Source organism: Anguilla anguilla, chromosome 14 (assembly GCF_013347855.1).
Source record: "Anguilla anguilla isolate fAngAng1 chromosome 14, fAngAng1.pri, whole genome shotgun sequence".
Lineage (NCBI taxonomy): Eukaryota > Metazoa > Chordata > Actinopteri > Anguilliformes > Anguillidae > Anguilla > Anguilla anguilla.
Genome location: NC_049214.1, coordinates 2,515,394 through 2,535,566, shown reverse-complemented (window position 1 = coordinate 2,535,566; position 20,173 = coordinate 2,515,394). Strand labels below are relative to the sequence as shown.

The following is a 20,173-nucleotide window of genomic DNA, read 5'->3' as shown; positions in this document are numbered from 1 at the left end:
ATTATCTATAGCTGCTAGTCCTGGGCAGGGTGCTGGAGCCTATCCCAGCATGCAATGTGCGAGGGGCGGGAGTACACCCTGGACAGGCCGTCACTCACACGCAGTTTCTGACCGTGGGGCAGGCGGGCCATCCTGTCGTGGGGCACGTCCTGCTGAAGCTGTTTTCGGGGCAGTGATGGGACGGGGCTGGATCCAGACAGTGCTGGTCCTGGAGCACACGCGCGGGGGGGGGTTTCTTCTGACCGGGACTTGGGCGTAACCGTTGGACGCGATGGTGGCGCAGTCCGCTGGTCGAGCGCGGAGGGGAAAACTGTGGCGGCTAGCAGCGCGGGGTTGTCCAAAAAAAAAAAGAGAACAGGTTTCCAAAGTAAACCGTAAAGGATTGGACCCTTTATAATAAGGGCCCATTTTTGAACTTTTTTTTTGCTTGACCCAATTCTTGTTTTTGGCATGCCATCTCCTTATCCACATTTGTGCAAATGAAGGAATGATGCAATGTAATGGATTTTGAGAGTTTGGGGAAGATTTTGTTCTTTTACCTGTTCACAGACAAAAAAACCTTCTGTTCCTTCTGTTCTCTACCTCCTGCAAACTTGAGATTTCAAGTCACCTTTTAAGAGAGATGAGGGTGTTGGAGAATTTGAGAATAAATCAGGTTAGATCAAAGGTGACTTCCTTTGTGCCAGAGATTAGAGGCAAGTTGACATTTCTGAGAATGTGAGCCAGTTAGATGTTATCCTTCCTGGCAACTGTTCTAACAGATCCAATTGGATTTGGATTTTAAACAAGTCTTCTCTTACACAGAGCGAGAGAACCTGTAGCTACCAGGCTGTGACCCCTAGTTTTTAGAATAAATGCTCATTGCATTCCTGTCCTAACACTAGTCAACTGCTTGTTGAAGTGAATTTATTATTTCTCATGAAAGCGTTCTTGTAGCATTCTCTGTAATCCATTTTCCAGGGACATCACCTTTGACCCCATCACCACATGTGCTCAGTGACAGTTGGATGTTTTGTGTCCCCCCCCTCTCTGGCCCGCCGTGTGCATTTTGGCCCCCCTAGGCTTCCGTAGTCGTTTCTCATTCGCGCCTCTGTCCCGCTCCCTGCAGTGTTCCATTACCTGTGGCAAAGGGATGCAGTCGCGGGTGATCCAGTGCATGCACAAGATCACCGGGCGTCACGGCAACGAGTGCTTCTCGTCGGAGAAGCCGGCGGCATACCGACCCTGCCACCAGCAGCCCTGCAACGAGCGGGTGAACGTCAACACCATCACGTCACCGAGGCTGGGTGAGCTGCACCAAATCACACCAAAACACACCATCACACTATAAACACCATCACACTATAAACACCATCACGTCACCGAGACTGGGTGAGCTGCACCAAAACACACCATCACACTATAAACACCATCACACCACCGAGACTGGGTGAGCTGCACCAAAACACACCGTCATACGGTCACACTATAAACACCATCACATCTCCGAGACTGGGTGAGCTGCACCAAAACACACCATCACACTATAAACACCATCACATCTCCGAGGCTGGGTGAGCTGCACCAAATCACACTATAAACACCATCACGTCTCCGAGGCTGGGTGAGCTGCACCAAAACACCATCACACTATAAACACCATCACACTATAAACACCATCAAATCACTGAGACTGGGTGAGCTGCACCAAAACACACCATCACACTATAAACACCATCACATCACCGAGACTGGGTGAGCTGCACCAAAACACACCATCACACTATAAACACCATCACACCACCGAGACTGGGTGAGCTGCACCAAAACACACCGTCATACGGTCACACTATAAACACCATCACATCTCCGAGACTGGGTGAGCTGCACCAAAACACACCATCACACTATAAACACCATCACATCACCGAGGCTGGGTGAGCTGCACCAAAACACACGTCACGCTATTTGAAGCATAAGAAAACACTGGATGGGGTTGGAGAGAGATGCAGAAGGCCGCTAAATACACCGGACCCAGCGCAGAACCTGTGCCAGGCATACCATACCGAGCGGTAGCGCCAGAACAAGTTCACAGAAACTTGGATTTGGAACAAGCACACGTCCCCCGCCCCCCGTGTCTGTAAGAATTTTATTTCAGACAGACGCAGTCAGATGTGATGCATTCTGGGATAGAGGATCCGGGTTTATCTTGCGCTGGGGGGGGGGGGGAGGAGGAGGAGGAGGAGGAGGGAGCCCAGTCCGTAATGGCAGAGTGTTTACGTTCGGGACACGGTCGCTTGCGTTCGCTTTTTAATATAAACACAGCTGCCGGGAGCCTCGGCCGGGGTACGAAACTGGGGGGGTGGGGGGTGGGGGGGTACGAACCAGGCGGGGCAGGGGGTTCGAACCCGGGCCGGCTCCCCAGAACGGTCCCCCCGGCTGGAGGGCCTGAACGCATGGAGCGGGCCTCCCCCGAAAATCACCACAAGGGTTGCAGCTCTCTGGGAAGAGGGGCCATCTTAAAAAACGGTGAAAACACCGAGTTCAACATGCTCAGCCTTTGCTGTTGCTGTTAAGCCTCGCAGGGATTTTTAAAAGCCTGCTGGGGAATAAACTGTTTCTCAAACATGTTTTTCTGACTGTGACAGTGTTGCCTGGCTTTGAAGCGCCACACACGAACTGTGGCTAGAAGGGGTGCGCTTCTCTGAAACACTCACCCAAAAAAATAAATAAATAAAATACAGACTTCTCCCCATTACAAACCACACAGAGCTACAGGTGAGCTGCAGCCAATCAGGAGAACAGGTGCCTTACCCACTAATGCCAGGCCATGGTGGCAACAAGCAAGCTGCAGGCTAGACCTGGGTCAAATAATTATTTTAAATACTTCAAGCCTTTAGGCGTCAAAACTATTCCTGCAGATTACTAACAATTCAAGAAAGAAACATATTTTCATGCGTATATAAATCAAAGTCTCTCTATTGCGTGATTGTCGGTTCAGAAAGTTTGGAAAACCCAGCTCTGCGCTACAGGTTAGCCTGCCTTTCCCTAGACTAATCTGCACTGTGGTCAAGTGAAGTCGGAGGGTGAGATTTACCTCACGAGAGGTGTTTTCTTTGCGTTTCCACGGTGCTTGCCCACACATGGCGCAACTGTAGGTCCGAGCCTCAGCTGTGTTTTGTTTGCCTTGCCGGAGTTTTCATTCGGTCTCAGCGGCGGGAATTCGGCACGCGGTGGTCCGCCACCGTCTGATTGCGAGCTGTCACGAGACGTCTCACTGCGCGCGCCCACTGAAACCAGTAAAGTGCGTCAGCGGACTGCGTCCCGCCCACGACGAAGCGATGTTCGAAAGTTCCAACGCAAACGGAACGCAGTGAAGCAAAGATAATATAGTACTGTTTGTATGAGGACGCAGTGTGTAATACGGACTCCGTGTGCGGAATTTCTCCTCAACGGCATCTGTCATTGAAGAGGAGAGATGAACTCCAATATTTCTAACTTCCAGTAAGAAATAGCCCAAACGGGCAAAAAGTTAAAAATTTTAAAATAAATTAAAAAATCGTACTGGACACCTATTTTTGTTTGAATTCCAGCAGCGTCGAGTGAAGGCTTGATAATAGCATCTATTCTCCCGCGATTGAGATGGATCAATTAATCATACTTTTAGAAGGCACCACAGGGAAATTACAGATATCTTTAGGTATTTAATTGCCTTTGCGGTTGTTGTTCTTGCCTCATTAATTATCCAATGCCGGCTCAAACCTCTCCGAAGCTCTGCTTGACAGTGGGATGCTTCGGCATTGATCTCTGCACGACAGTGCCACCCAGAGGAAATTGCATAACATTTCAGGCTAAAAACAGTGGTATTCAAGGGTAAAACCTTCCAGTAGACCCGAGCTGTCCAACCCTGTTCCTGGTCCTATGCCGTCCTGTAGGGTTTCGCTCCAACCCTAACAAAGCACGCCTCGATCAACAGCTAGAGAGCTTGCTGAGCTGCTAATTAATAGAATCAGGCGTGACAAATTAGGGTTGAAATAAAAACCTACAGGATGATAGATCTCCAGGAACAGGGTTTGGCAGCCCTGCAGATGTATGTAATGTTTGCTTCATGCAAGTCGAGACAATTAGGGTTTACAATATGCAGTGTTCTTCTGTTACAGCTAATTCTTATTCATATTGCAGTCTCTGGTCTTAATCTCAAGAACCACATATTCTACTATGCTGAAACCTACACCACAGGGACATTAATTAAAAATAAAATAATGTCTTTTAAAATATATTCAGTGTAACGCCTTCCAAGACACTTATTATGTCAGAAAATTAAAGTACTTAAGCTTTTTTCTGCCGGGCCTCAAGGAGAATATATAATGGACACATTAATATATAGTGTATATATGAGGCATTACAACCATAATTTAGGCACTGCACATACACACACGCGTGTGTGAGATGTGAGGGGGTAGTCTAGGTAATGAGGGGTAGGCCTAATGATAATATGCGCAGAATCTGTACTCCATATTATTGTTGTTAATGTTGTTGTTCAGTGGGGGAATAAAACCTTGTTCTTTCAAGAAACCTTAACTTCTATTGGACATCGGAGTTATAGAATGTTTTCAGACACCGCCTCAGCTGAAGACGAATTGGTATTCAGATCGCATCGCTTGTACTGTCTCGCCGAGCGAGTGCGTGCGTGGGCGTCTCGAGGTCCGCTGTTTTTTTTTTTTTTTCGCGGCCTCGGAACGGAAAGCTCGCGCCCGTTCGCGCGCCTTAACCCCGCGCGCTTTAAGTTAAAAGGCTTTTAAATTAACGGACGAATTAATGGACGAATTAACGGACGGAATGTCTCCCGGTCTTCCAGCTGCCCTGACGTTTAAGTGCCTGCGGGACCAGTGGCCGGTGTACTGCAAGGTGATCCGCGAGAAGAACCTGTGTCAGGACATGCGCTGGTACCAGCGGTGCTGCGAAACCTGCCGGGACTTTTACGCACAGAAGATGCAGCAGCGAAGCTGACACCCCCTCCCCCTCAATCCCCCACCCCCTTCCCAGGCGAATGTAAAAGCCCCCCTTTCCCCGCCCACGCACCCCTTTCCCTTTGCATATTTATGTCAAGTGCACTTACATGAATCAGATCTGGCATTGAAATACTCTTAACTCTTTAGGTGCTTGTAAAAAATTTGATCTCACACTGGCAGATCCATGAGGTGTCAACAGAACAAAAACGTACAATATTATATGAATGATTTACTCTCCATCGGTGAAAATAAATGCTTCTTTTTAAAACGGTCAGTCATTTATATAGGAACTTCACTGGTATCTTAAGTTAAAAAAAAAGTTAAAGTAATTATTCAAACTATGTCTGATATTAATTAATGAACCCATGTCTACACATAGAACAATCAAGATCCCTGTCGGCTTCAACCAAACAGTTCCCATTCTATTCCATGGCTTTATTAGACCTCCACAAATTTCACCTGTAGTGAACCAGTGGAGGCTGACATGCTTTAATGTTTTAAAAATTTTTTTTTTTTTTTTTTAAGCAATGTTCATGTTATGTAGGTGGTGACCCATCGCACAAGCCAAAATGTCTGTTATAATGATTTGATTCAGTCATTCACTAAGCTATTATAATTACATGGTGTCTGTGTAAAATATTATATCAAGAAAGAAAGGTGCCGTTTTTATATGATGTATCTGTAATATCCTTTTTAGTTTCTTTCATATGGTAATTCAATGGTGAACTCCTGAAAACCACAAAGGTCCACAGGATGTTGTGAAATTCTTATCCACTCTGCATTACTAAAGCTGTAATTCAGAATTTAAATTCAAAGTATATTCTGAAAGGGAAATAAGTTCATTGTCAATCAAGAGTGGCAGTTTTTTTTGTCTGTTGACTCAGACTTAAGATTTAAAAGCACTACTTTCAGTGGCTCAGCTGGAATAAGATGTTTTATTATGCTCGTGATTAAATTTTTATGTTGAACAAGGAAAATCAGGTCAAGGCAAGGCAGCTTGGTCTTTGGAAATAAAGTTGACCTTTGAAGCGGAGGTTACCCTTGGTGCTATAGTGGAATTGTGTCCTTACTTTAGAACTTTTAAGGGTCGAAATTTCACAAAAACGTAAGGAATAATGGCATTGCTAGGCACATTTACCAAATTTAACCATTTCTGCCCTACATGTTTATGTGTGTTTGTGCCTCGATATGGTGTATGTACTTATCGATCCTCAGAGAAGTACTGTATTTTCTTCACTTTGAGTTTTGGATAGTGACCATTTCAGCAAAATACTGGTGGTAGATGGCAGTCGTACTCCTAAGATTTAACTTTACATGCTATAATTTTGTTTCGTTTTTGTCAGAGGGCTGGTCTCCAGGTTTTTGGAGTAACGTGGCTATTTTAAATAAAGATTGTAGGTCAGACATTATCAGTCCTTATACTTCGTACCATTATAATCATAAAATGGCTGGCGTGGATGCAGGTTTTTTTGTTTTAACCCAGCAATACGACACCTGATTCAACTAAGTAACTAATCGTGGTCTTCAATAGAGACCTTTTTAATTCGAATCAGGTTTCTTAGTACTGGGCTAATATAAAAACCTGCACCCACTCTGGCCCTTTTCTGATAAGATTGGGGACCCCTGCTTTAGCTGAGTCCTTATCTTCTTTGTTATAAGAAGATACTAAAGCAAATGTACATTTGTGCGGAAGTGACTGTACATGGACTGAAATTATTCAAATAAGCTGTCAGTTGGTTATTTCAGCAGTAAATCATACCTTTATTCAGTTTAAAAAGCAGCAGTGATTTTTCTTTTCTTTAATTCAGATATTTTGTCTTGACATTTTTTCCTCAAGAAGACTGTATTGTTTCCCATTAGTGTAAGCAGACAATTCAACAGATTTTGCAACAGCTGTTTTTGCTCGCGTACCTGTTCTCGCACCTGTTTCTGGGCAGTGTTGAGAGAGCCTAATTCTCAAAATGCAGATCGGTGTTTTACCTGCTTCGTTCTTGATGTCTTGGAGAATGTAGGGAGAATGTTGATATTTGCACCAACTGGAGCACTATCTTAGTTTTCAGCATCTCAGTAAGCTATTCTAAAGGGAAATACCGCACCCCCCCCCCCCCCCCCACCACACACACACACAAACACACACACACACACACACATACACACACACAAACACACACACACATACACACACACACACATACACACACACACATACACACACACAAACACACACACACACACACACAAACACACACACTACCCCCACTATGCACCCATGCACACACACTCACAGACCCACACACCACACATGCACACTACACACATTACCGTCACTACATCCACACACACATACACCCACTACATTCACACACCCACCCACACACACACACACAATGTGAATTTAACACTAAGTTGATTATCTGTACTGTGCCACCTCCAGGATAATTATATGAAACTAAAGGGACAGCATGCAGTGACTTGTTAAGCTATGATGTTATCTGCATTAAGTTGTTTATTTGTGGTTTTTTTTGGCAGTCTTGTATCGTTAGCAAGCCCTGCCTCGTACAATTTAAGAGGTTTGGCTCTGCTCTGATAAATTAAGGAAGGGTAAACAACCTGCTGTGTGGCGTAGATTTAGCAAGATGCCCACACAAACATTACCATTGGTTCGCTAGTTTTTTTTTCTCTTTTTTTCCATGCTCTCTACTTGAATAAGGAAATAGCAGAAATACGAAAACACTGTACATGTTTACACTGAATTACTGTGTCACTGGTGTAGGCTCACACAAGGCCCGCGTTAGGCCCTTGTCCTGGTGCGAAAAATACTGCTCAAGATAAACTTCCTGTCGTTCAGTTGAGAAAAAACAAACATTCAAGGTCGAGCGCCATTAGCGTATGACATGCTAATATGATAGCATTTTATTGATTTATTTTCCTTGGTTTCGATATGCCACAGTTGAACTTGTGGGGTTTTTTTGTGTTAGTGTGTAGTATCGTTTCGAAAAGGTTTTTTTTTGTTTTGTTTTGTTTTTTTTTTTGCGGTTTTGGGAAACTGTCTGCAAGCTGTCTTTCTGTGAAAAGGCAAAAAAACATTGTATGGATGTGATTAATGTGTTCTCCATGTTTTCCTATGTTTTCCATTAAAAAGAAGTGTATGAATTATTGGATTCCAGTGTTATGCTTCAAAGACCACCATACCTTTTTTTGTGCAGAAATCCTACCTGGTCTTATTCCTTGGCATCTGTGTCATTGAACGTTAGCCTATCGATGCAAAGAGAATGAGATCAGGTTGACAATATGACAGACCGATCAACTTCAAAATTTACAGAATTCAAAAACAATTTTGAGTCAAAGTTGATATTGGCAGTTAGACAACATTGCAAACCGGAGAAAGAAACGTGGTCTTGGGTCAAAAGGTCGATGTCTGATCGCAGTTGTACCAATAACAGGCGCTCAGGCAGCGAAGTCAGGAATTGGCAGCATCTTGAGTCATTAAACGACACCAACAATAAAATCTCCTCCTCCTCCTTGTTCATTATTATTCACACTACTGCCGATGCTGATAACAGGATAATTAAACTACTATCAGCTTTATTAACTGTAAAACAATTGGCACGTTTGAAAGGGTGCGCTTGAGGATCGTGGTATTTAGAAGAAGCCAAACTACTTTACTGAGCTCTTTAAAAGTCATCTGAAGGTAACTGATATTTCCTGAGCCGTGCCGCAGTGGGTCCTGAGCATTACTTGTATTACTTATGAGTTTTCATTGATTCAAGGACCTGAGCTGTATTTCTTCTGTATTGATTTCGGAAGAAGCCCGTAGGGTAGCCTACTGTATCAGGCCAATTACATGCGCAGCTTTGATCAAATGTAAACCCCGTACTTTTAAATGCACCTCAAGCCCATTTACTCATTTCCTTAATACATTTTAACAGGAAGGAGGTATTTAAATGGCCCCTGTTACCGAGATAGAGGTGATACGGGGATGTTCTGGCCTGTGGAGACGAACAGCCGTCTCCATCAATTACATTTAAAGTGCCTGAAACGGCGGTCGGCTAGTCTTCACCGCAAGCCCCGTCGCTGGATAAGGAGGCAGATTAATCTCAACTGCCAAACTTGCGGCTCGGCGATCTACAGCTCGGATGACGCAAGTGTTTATGACCGCCGTCTCGTCCGTACGCACGCGTGCGGCGGAGTCTAATTTCAGTTCCTTGGTGGTCGGGTAATGTGGCGTGGTAATAAGGCCAGGTACGGTTACACGCGGCTGCCAAAGAAGCTGCCGCTTTCATGAATAATTAAGAGAAGGTCGCGGCTACCTGTTCTTACCGGCGCGTTTGAGCTGGCTCAGCGAAGAGAACGGAGGAAGAGTGCGGAGAAACATGGACCTGTCGGTCCTGCCGAACAATAACCACCCGGAGAAGTTCCTCCAGCTGGACGTGAACACGCTGCCGGCCAGCCACGGGATGTTCGACCGCGTGGGGTTCGCCGCGGGAGCGGCATTGTCCGGGCAACGGCAGTGGCAGAACAGAGTCTACTCACAGGTAGGACATGCGCAGCGTAATTAGCCGGGACACTGCGTCACTCCTGCTAACTAAAGTTTAGAACAGCCATCTTGGGGTGGCCTCTTGTCGGTTGGTTAAATCAACTGGCTGATGCTGTTGGCTGTTTTTGTGGGTGCAGGACCTGCGATGAGTTGCCTGCGATGGGTTGTGTCAGAAAGAATGGCGATATTATTTACTCTCGCGCATGCAGGAACGCTGTTTTCACAGATGCATACACGCACGCGATTATAGCCTTTCTTTGTTGATGCAGAAGACGCGTTTCTTCACACAAAATAGATCGTTAAATGCAAGATTTTTTTTCTAATTTGTAAATGTTCTCAATAATGTACAATGGATTATTAGCGGATTATTCATTTAACATTTGCCAGGGGTTAGAAAGGTACCCTGGTAAAGGGTTGTTTTGAACCTGAATACATTTGATCCTGCGGTGGTGTAATGAGGTTGGAGGGTAAAATTGCATTCAGTAAAACGAGCTCTGAGGGAAAATTAGACCGACTCATCTTCCCTCTTTCCTAATATCTCACTCTTTCTCTTTTTGATCCCTCCTGTTCCTCCCCCTCTCTCTCTCTCTCTCTCTCTCTTTTGCCCCCGCAGCGGGAGGACAGCGCTGTGAACGTGCGAAGCTTGTCCGCGGGGGGTAGCCCCGCGTTTACGGACCGGGTCCTGGAGAAGCACATCACGCCGGTCACTCTCAAGACCAAAATCAAGACCAACCCCCTCTACTCCGACCCCAGGGCTGACCGGGACGAGTGGGAGAGCAGGACGCCCAAACCGTCCTGGACCATCCAGGATTTCGACAGGCACTCGACGCAACCCGACCTGGCGGGCTATTTAAAGGTACTGAGCGTATATAATTCAGCTGGCTTGTGTAGGCCTGTTTGGAAGCCTTTGGCTCACGGACCTTCCGTTAGTGAATATTCAGTACAATTTAAGATGAGGACTATAGTCCCATTTTAGAGCAATTGATGATACACAAACAGCCAGTGGCACGGAAATACACTTTGTCAATATTACATTAGAGGCATTTAGCAGACGCTCTTATCCAGAGCGACTTACACAACTTTTTACACAGCATTTACATTGCATCCATTTATACAGCTGGAGATATACTGAAGCAATGCAGGTTAAGTACCTTGCTGAAGGGTACAACAGCAGTGTCGAACCTGTGACCTTTAGGTTACAAGACCCAGTTCCTTACCCATTATACTACACGGCCGCCCATTACACGTCACCATTACACGTTGCTGAAATTTAATGTTGGTGAGGTAGCGGCGCCTTGGTTTTCCCTGGTGCGAAGCATGGAACTTAATGACTAGTTAGAGACAAGGTGGCAGACACAATACTTGGATAAAAGATGCACAAGATGGATGCTTGTGTTCTTAAGGGCGATGGCCATTTTTCTTCTGCATTCATTCACTTACTTCTTTTATTTATTTTTTTTTTTAAGTCTAGCATAGTTCATTTGTTTAATGCTTCTAGGCTGGATCCCCGGGATAACTCTTTGTCCTAGCTCGGCAGAAACACTCAAATCATAGGGGCCTGGCTCAAGGACGCGCACGCAGGTACGGTGCCGTCCCACAGTTTTTATTTTAACAGCTCCATTAATCTCCGCCATAAACTATTATACACAAAGAACAAAGAGCCGCGGCTCCAGAACTCCGCAGCGTCGCGGTTCCCGCCAAAAGCACCGCTTCGCGATTAACTGCGTCCTCCAGCTCCTGTCCGAAAAGCACAGTCCTCCATTTTGATTTTAAAAGTCTCACCATTTGCTGTTACGAATTATGGCTTGGAACTTTCACCATATACTGTACACACACACACACACACACACATGTGCGTGCACACACGCACACACACACACACGTGCGCTCACAGTTTTGAAATCAAATTTTCATTATTTGGCTGTCAGTCATCTCATAGCATCCAGGAGGAACAATGAGTATGTTTAATAAACTTTAAAATATCAAGGAAGTTATGGTAGCCTTTGTGTGTGTGTGTGTGTGTGTGTGGTAGGGTCAAAATCATAATCAAAATCCTTATATAGGGCGCAGTTGACTGTAGTGATCCACAGAATCACACTCTACACCATGTGCTACTTCAGCCTAATAGTCCTGATCAAGTGCTCCTGAAATGTCCAATCCAAGAAGGGCCAGGTGCTTGCCCAGAACTAAACCGCCTAATTCGGCTGCTCGGCTAATCGCGGTCTTGAGTCGACCTTGATTAGCTGAACGGGGGTGTTTCGGCGCTGAGAGCCTGTGCCCACTGCAGGCCCTTCTCCCACGAGCGTGCACACGCCTTTCCTACGCAGAACAGTTCAGAGGCTGCGTTACACCAGGTCAGAGACCAATCGGATTGATCAGGTGACATTCCGTGCAGAGAATGTGGATCATCACTGTGCAAGTGCAATAGATCCTGGCCGCAATAGGTCCTCACAGCGTGGGGACACCAGACAGGCAGGTGCTGGCAGTGTTGCATAATGGCTAACAGACAGAGTTTATAACCCAAAGGTTGCAGGTTTGATTCCCAGGTGAGCCAGGGTACTTAACCTCCTGCATTGCTTCAGTACATATCCAGCTGTATAAATGGATGGGTACTATGTAAAAAAACGTGTGTAAGTCACTCTGGATAAGAACGTCTGCTAAATGCCTGTAATGTGATGTAACACAAAAGACACAAACCACAAGACAAACTTGACTGTTCTTGAAAAGGAGGACATCAACCGCACCAGAGGTCGGGTGAATGTAGACCTCTTCCCTCCCATTGTGGACAGCTGACACCACGACGGCAGCCTTGCAGCGATAGGTTTGTGTCTGTCGTCAGCCATTTTGTGTTTAAGAATGAAACGGCTTTAAAGTCGATTATCTCCAGAAAGACGGAAGGCCAGGAAGAATAGCGCGTCTGCTACGGCGTCTTATGTACCGGCTCTTAAATCCTGAATAGCCCCGTTCTATCCTCCCCCCCGTGTACGATAAGACTTCAATTTCACTCGTGAATACGGGATTTGCCGAGGCGGAGATGGAATCGCAAGCCGCTTGCCCTCAGAGCTCCTCCGTATATTGGACTCCGATTTTTCTGGCCGAGAAGCGCGGGATTGGCTGACAGCGGAGAGACGGAAAGCCGGAGCTTTTGAGCCCCGTCCACACCGCCGGTGTCTCGCAGAATAAACCGCAGCGAGACGTTCGACCGCATATTCGCTGAAACGTGATTCTGTCCGTCCCGTTAAATCAATAAAACTGCATCGCATGAAATCTGATAATTGGTGCAAGTTGTTCTATTTGAACTCAGTCATTTAGTTTAAAAAAATGTATTTGAAATAAAGTAATTCTTTGGGGGGAAAAAAAATCATTTTTCACCTTCGGTTCACATATACCTCAACCCAGATTCATAATTAAAATCGTGAAGTTTTTTTTGTTTACATCTTCACACAGTTTGCCAGGTTCAGCGACAGCCACAGATGAACTCCCTGAACTCGAGGAGAAAAGAAACCAGCACTGGCATTCATCTCTAAATCCAAGTTATAGACAAATGCTGATTGAATCCAGGCTTTATTTGTCATTGGGTACACCCCCCTCCCTCCCCCCCTCCAGTGTGAATCACTGCGCTTGGATCAACATTTGTTCTCAAGTTACAAATAACTTCAAGCATAACGTTGCTTTTCGTTCGAGTTTGGCTAGTTCCTGTAGGTGATTTCCGAATTTGTACTGGAAAAGGGAACTTGCGTATCATTTCTCCTAAATGTCAAAGGACACGTGTTGCATGAGTCCAGGTCACTGCCTCCAGTGACGAAGGGAGGGGAAAAAACTGCAGATGTCTTCATTTTTGTAGGCGAGGAAGAATGGCAAACGCCCCTAATTTAAGGGGGAAGAGATGTCTCACCAAGCAGACGAGCGGTTTCCACTCAGCCGTACGTTTTTTAAAAAGCGTCGCCGGGGGAAGAGCAGCGAGGCCCGACTGTAGCGTCGATCGTTCATGGCGACTGACAGAAAGCTGTTTTCGCTGTCACTCCGCAATCCGATGCCTGTCCACGGCAATCGAAAGCTGGTTCAGGTAATATCGGGGGAGATCGTAGACGTGTCGCAGCCATCTTTTTTACCCGAGAACTCACACATTCAAAAAAAAAAGAAAAAAGAAATGAATCCTCTCTTGTTTCAGGAGGATCCCGGGGATCTGAGCTTCTGGCTGGAGGATCTGTACACCCCCGGCTACGACTCCCTTCTGAAGAAGACGGAAGCGGAGCAAAAGAGGAACAAAGTTTGCAAAATAGTGACTCTGGTTGTTGTGTCCCTGTGCGTCCTCGTTGTGGTCATCACGGTGCCAATAGTGGTCACACGGTGATTAATGCCAGGATGCCAACGAACTGAAGCTGCCACCCTGTGGGGTTTTTCCACAAAGACAATGATTTATTCTGTTCGAAAAGAGAGAGATTTATTTTCCAAATGCATGCCTTTTTTTTTTTTTTTTAAAAAGGGCTAATTTGTTATGTTTGTGGTGGGGAGGAATTCAAGATGTCTAAATATTGCCGTGACAACAAAGCCCTGTGTGGTGACATGTTGATAGTCACGTGTAGGTGCAGGGCTGTTGTCTGGCTCTGGAGGTGGGGTGGGGGGGTTACTGGGGTGGTGGGGGGGCAATGGTCTCTGAACTTGTGGCAGGTATCATTGTCCTGGGCCCTGGATTAAAACGATTTTGTCCTTGGCCCAAAAATTTCACCCGGCAACCATTGCTTAGTATTACTAACGCATACAGTAAGTGTTCAATTAAAGATACGTCTATCATCGACTTTCCCCACATCCCAAACCCAGCCCATTAAATACTGGAACTAACTGGCCAAAATATAACCTTGCTGTCTGACCTGCAGTCATAATGATATGAATAATATGCGCATTATTTTATATGACTGCTGAATTAATATCAGCATGTTATTTAATATGCACAGGGTAGACTACTGTGTAATCTCAGTAGTGTGGTGAGGGTATTTTCGTTTGAATAGTATTAAGGGTTTTTTTTTTTTTTTTAAAAGGAAGACTAAATTAAAGTTATGCTTTTATGGCACTATTTCTGGCCATTTACACAGAGGAAAAGATAATTATGTTCATCGATCCTCCTTCATTGCCTTATTGAAATGATCCTGTTCCTCCACAGTCCTGACATTAAGAGGTTGGGCTGGGGGGGGGGGGGGGGGGGGTCGGGAGAGGTAGAGCTTGGGGGGGGGGGGGGGGGTGTAGAGCTGGTAGGGGAGGGGGGGGGGAGAGGTAGGGCTGGTAGGGGAGGGGGAAGAGGTTGGGTTGGTAAGGGGAGGGTGGGTAGGGGTGGTAGGGGGGGGGGGGGTGGTAGGTGAATCCTGTTCCACTAACCTTTGATTTCATTGGGTGATACAGACACCAGTCCACCACAAGTGTTTTTTGTGCGACCCACCCCCGCCTCCCCCAATCCATCACTGACTTGAAATATTTCACATTGATAATTTTTTGGTCACGGCCTGCATGTCGAAAAGTTCAAACGTTCAGAAAACATATCATACGCTGGTTTCATCCTGTGATTGATGGGGGAGCCAAAGGTTAAAAACGCACCTGGATGCTTTTAACAGGGAGGGTGTAAGAGGGTGAAGAGTCAGCAGTTTACTCCGCTATCATTTTATATACGCTTTGCGTCTGTTTGGAGGTTGGAACTGAAGTCAGTAATTATTTGAAAATGAACTTCATCTGCCTGCGAAGATGAAACCCGGGGCCCATAAAGTATTTAAAACGAGGCAAATACTTGGCGCGTGCATCCAAAAAAAAAACACTTCCGCTGGGTTTTTATTTTCTCGTATAACAACCTTTTTAAAAGGACAGCCTTTTTAGAATAAACTTTAATGGCTTCGATTCTCAAGCTTGGTCCTTGGGGACCCCTGTGCATACATGCTGGTTTTCGTTTTAACCACAATTACAGTCCCAGAATGTTAACAAGATGTTAATTTTTATTTACATTTTTTATATTTTGAGGGATTATTTACCCTCATATACATGTCATGAAGAACAAAAGTCCCATATTCACATTGTGCTATATTGCAAACAATTAAATGTTGGTAAAAAAAAAAAAGATAAAAGAATAGCTACTATTTGGCAGATAATGAAAAATTCACAGACAAATTTAAAGTAAATGATAACAAGCTAGACTTGCATTGTGTTAAATTTAAGGGAGAAAAAAATTATGAAAGAACACCCCTGTTAACAGTCTTAATTGAGCGAGAGATTGACTAGAACGAAAACCAGGCGCCATACACGAGTGGTCCCCCAGGACCGATTTTGAGAACCACTGAATTACTACTGAACGACTACTGTAGCGGTGTGCTGATTTAGCAAATGCGTTAATGCTGTGGCTAATCCCCGATGGTTAGTCTCAGATAGTCAACTTTGAGTCCACCTGGTTGGTTGTAACGTTAATATAGAAACTAAGTTTGATCGGTTGCGCACGATTCCCAGCAGGTTGCTTGTCGTCTTTTTAATGTTACAGCAATATCGGAGTTGAAATTGCGCACATGTACGTGGTTCTTTTGCAAGTCACATGACTCATTTGTAATTCACGGTGCTACAATCTCTGCTCCTGCATAAATAAATAAATAAACAAATGACACGCTACACCACTAGGGGGCGATAGTGCTCCAGGGTAATACTGCAGTGTCTTGAACTCCATTTGGGCTCTATTGGTTTTGATACGGGTTTTCTGCTCAATCTACAATGTTTTCAAAAAAGAAATGTCTGGACAAAATCCACGCCGGCCTGGCAGCTTGCCAGCACAACCACCCACCCCACCCCACCCCCCATTCCAGAAACCCATTCTTGGATCAGCAGTAGCTCGATTTGGAAACCTGGCCAAATGTTGTTTTAAAAACCTTTTGTGTTTTCATCTGGAAGAAAAAATAAACCTGGTTTGTGGGCCCACTTTCATCTGAATTCACAATAGCTTCCTTTTCTCTGTGTCCCCACAGAACGGTCACTTAATAGTACAGATAAGCTCAATTGGCTTAGATTGTACATACTTCCTGGCATAATGAGCCATAGCTCAATATCGTATTTAAAGTCTTTTTTTTAAAACTCGGCCTTAATAACAATAATGGTTTGTGGGATTCCAGTCCGGCTGAGTGATTTGGGTCAGCCATGTCAGGTGGCTGCACGCATCCTTTGACTTTGCAGAGCATGTTATGTCTCTGTCGACTGGACCAGTGCTTTCCCTGGAAGCTGTTTCCAAGATGCTTTTTATTTTCCTTCTCACATTTGATTCGCTGGAGAACAGACGTTTTGCCCTGTTCCGTTAATTTGTCTTTGTCATTATGATTGTTAGTTTGTGTCTATGTCATGCCCTCCTCGAAAAAGAGATGTTAATAATCAATGGGGTTTCCTGGTAGAATAAGTGATAAATAAAATAAATTTAAAAAATCAGGAGACACTTACTGAGCGATAAAAGTACCCTGAATGTAACCGGTAGTACTTGCAGTAGTCAAGTAGTCAAAAAAGAGAAGGCTGGTGATCCTTCAGCTGGCTAAATTCCCTTGCAGCTGCAGATGTCTTGTCTTGTTAGGATATTAAAAAGAGATGAGCACAGCTACCCAGATTTGGGTTTCCAACTCCAGAGGTCCCGGTCGTGACATTAAGCACAACGGCTCCAGATCCATCCCGCTGATGCAATGCGCTAATTTGCTGTGGAGGATTCCTGAGGTAATGAGCGTAAGATGAGTGTGTGGGGCAGGCACTGTGGAGCCATCTGTTAGAGCTGGCAGCGGTTGCGCCAGGGTCAGGGAGGGAGGGAGGGACAACACTGGGGAAAGAATAAAGGTTTGGGGGAAAATGAAACTGTGGACACAAATTAGACGGGGAGCTGTTTCTGGCAGTGTCCGGCGCCAGCCCAAAATGAGAGCTCCTCGTGTGCTCAGTTTGATTTTTTTTTTTTTTTACAAGCCTAATTAACGCCTTCCTGCAAAATAGTGCTGCCTCTAATTGGAAATGACGCTGCCCATTGTCTGTATCACACCAGATTCCCCATCAGCCATTTTGAGTGTTTTTTTTTTTTTGCTGAAGAGAAGACTATTTATCTGTTTTCATTTTCTGTTACAGCGGCGTCTTTGCTTTGCAGTTTGAAAGACAACTCGGATAGGATGACACCTTGCACTATTATCTCATTTGCATACTGCACATACACAGTGTGTTTGCTTCCCTTAAAGTGCACATGTTTACACATGCAACACCTTGTAGGGAATCATACAGTGCTATAAGGTCAGGAACATGAAAGTAGAGTTGATATTGTTCTACTATTTATACTACTTGGGTTACTATTAGTAACCTTAATCCCCCTGATGATCAGCATTAACCCTCAAATTAATCATTCAGACACATAAATTGATTAATTTGCTAGTACTGAAGAGTTTTTTTTGGATGAATGTATGTATTGGAACATCGCCAGTGAAATGGGGTAATTGCATTCCAACATGTGAGAGAACTAACTATTCTACACTGGCAGGAACACTTACACAGTACACCTTGTATGTGTTGTATGTGTGTTTGAATATTCGTCTGCCAATTCAGAAACGAAAAAAATAAACTATTTTCCACAGAACATGCGATTTTCTTTTTTTCTCCAGTCACATATAAAGGGATCCAAATAACTACTGTTTAGTAAATAAATTAATTAAATAAACACGCAGAAAATGCCTGGCTGCTATTCAATGTTGGAAATATTCAAAAGATGTAAAGGCTGTGGGAATGACCTTTCTTCATGGAGTGGTCGATTAAGTTCTCGGGGCTGCTGATTCTGAATTACAAGTAGCCTTTATTTAAATAGCCTACAGGTTAACTGTATTGAAAACATAATCCAGCACTGGTCAGTAATGTGGTTGCATAGGTTTCAGAACTCAAGTTTTAATCAGACTGGAGATTAAAATATGAATGGTTGAAGTATTTACCAAGAGACCTACGCGCAATACCTGTAGCTCCTGCCAGAATACAGAGGTTAAGCAGAGGCGTTGTACTTTTTCGGGTCTACTTTAAATTCAGCTAAGTACCCGCTAATGATGCGGCGTATCACAGCGCGTGAGGATGTTCCTCGGGACGTCAGTCTGTGGAGGAAGGATCTTGAATAGCTCGCGCGCCTGGCTCCGCCCTCCGCCTGCTCGCTTGGCTGCGAGAAATCTCTCCCGTTACTCCACTCCGCGATGAATATGCACACTGACACGGCGATCTTGTTCCCGAAACGGAGAGAAATCGGAGAAGGGGGACGGATAAAATGAAAAGTTATTTACGCTGACGTCAAATTGTAAACAAAATGGCGAGTCTGGCGGGGATAAAACAGCTCGCTTCCTAGCTACTGAATTGTATGAACTCTTAAAACTGTCTTTATCGCCGAAATAGTTCTTTGTTTCGGTTAAAACTGAACTGCCTATGTTGCCATTGGATGCGCGTTGGAGTTTATATTTGTGCGATTTTGGGGGAGTCAACTTTTTTGTGCATTCTTTCACTAAGGGGCTGCACACAGCATTGCCAATGGAAAGTAATGGAGAGTCCTGCTTTCGGCGCTGCGTTCAAGTAGGACTGCACAGCAACTTCCTCCGCCGCGTTGGACATTACAAATGAAGGGGCATTAGCTTGTTAGCTCGCGAGCTGAGCTGAGCTGGCTGGCTACCTAGTTTACACTATCAGAGAACTACGGCATGGCGGTCTTGTGAGACTGTATCAGACTGTCATCGGACGTGTAGCCTCGTTGTTTTGGATTCCAGTCAGAGGATGTTATCCGCGGATGTAATGGGGACAAATATGCTGACCCTCAGGTAGCATGACTCGTTAGCTAATGCACTTAGCAGATGTTCATGATCATGTGCGATCACCGATCAGTGTGAAAAAGAGCAATAACCAGCACGCGCGCCGAGACGAGGGTGTTGCGTTTGTTCACGTTGTCTTTTTTTTTTTTTAACCATACCGTATTTATTTAACCATGGCCGTGAGGTCCAGGAGACCCTGGATGAGCGTGATTCTCGGGGTCATTCTTGGATTTACCGCGGCGTCTTGGCTCATCGTCCCACGGGTGGTGGAAATCAGTGGCAAGCGAAAAAAATCTACCGTGTGCTCTTATTACGGCAACGCCGCGAGCGTCGGCAAAGTACCGGAGACCGTCGGCAGCACTGCGGGTAGCAACGCGTGGCTGAAAGACAAGGACAACCCCATCTCCAGCCAGGAGGAGAGCGAGGAAGAGGAGGAGAGCATGTTCAGGACTAGTAACGGTAGCGGGGACGGCGGGGGACCCATTTCTCGACCTCGTCATTTTCTTTACGTGGGTGTCATGACAGCTAAAAAGTACCTGGATTCGCGAGCTGTGGCCGCGCACCGGACGTGGACTCGCTCGATCCCGGGGAAGGTGGAGTTCTTTTCCAGCGAGCGGTCGGGCACCGTCCCGCTGCCCATTCCTCTTCCCGTGATCTCCCTCGCCGGAGTGGACGATTCTTACCCTCCGCAAAAGAAGTCGTTTATGATGCTGAAGTATATGCACGACCATTACCTGGATAAATACGAATGGTTTATGAGGGCGGACGATGATGTCTACATTCGAGGTGAATACTTCCACTGGGATTCATTTGAGTGGCGTGTTTTTGGCTACGGC

At 45.2% G+C, this 20,173-nt stretch overlaps 3 protein-coding genes across 3 annotated transcripts in view; all 3 read left to right on the top strand.

Annotated features, from left to right (window-relative positions):
* LOC118212268 (A disintegrin and metalloproteinase with thrombospondin motifs 19-like) overlaps nt 1-5,004 on the top strand; it is an 88,923-nt gene extending 83,919 nt beyond the window's left edge. Inside the window, exons 22-23 of the mRNA XM_035389986.1 lie at nt 1,109-1,286; nt 4,838-5,004. Coding sequence (XP_035245877.1) covers nt 1,109-1,286; nt 4,838-4,989 — 330 coding nt within the window. The 3' untranslated portion in view covers nt 4,990-5,004. The remainder of the gene's footprint in view (nt 1-1,108; nt 1,287-4,837) is intronic.
* Nucleotides 5,005-9,181: 4,177 nt separating this feature from the next.
* On the top strand, nt 9,182-13,979 carry LOC118212269 (major intrinsically disordered NOTCH2-binding receptor 1-like). Its single transcript, XM_035389987.1, has 3 exons — nt 9,182-9,526; nt 10,142-10,384; nt 13,700-13,979. The coding sequence occupies exons 1-3, from the start codon at nt 9,365-9,367 to the stop codon at nt 13,880-13,882; spliced, it is 588 nt and encodes a 195-aa protein (XP_035245878.1). The 5' UTR covers nt 9,182-9,364; the 3' UTR covers nt 13,883-13,979.
* A 5,531-nt stretch (nt 13,980-19,510) lies between these two features.
* The window catches only part of chsy3 (chondroitin sulfate synthase 3), a 155,899-nt gene continuing 155,236 nt past the window's right edge, over nt 19,511-20,173 (top strand). Inside the window, exon 1 of the mRNA XM_035392273.1 lies at nt 19,511-20,123. Coding sequence (XP_035248164.1) covers nt 19,511-20,123 — 613 coding nt within the window. The remainder of the gene's footprint in view (nt 20,124-20,173) is intronic.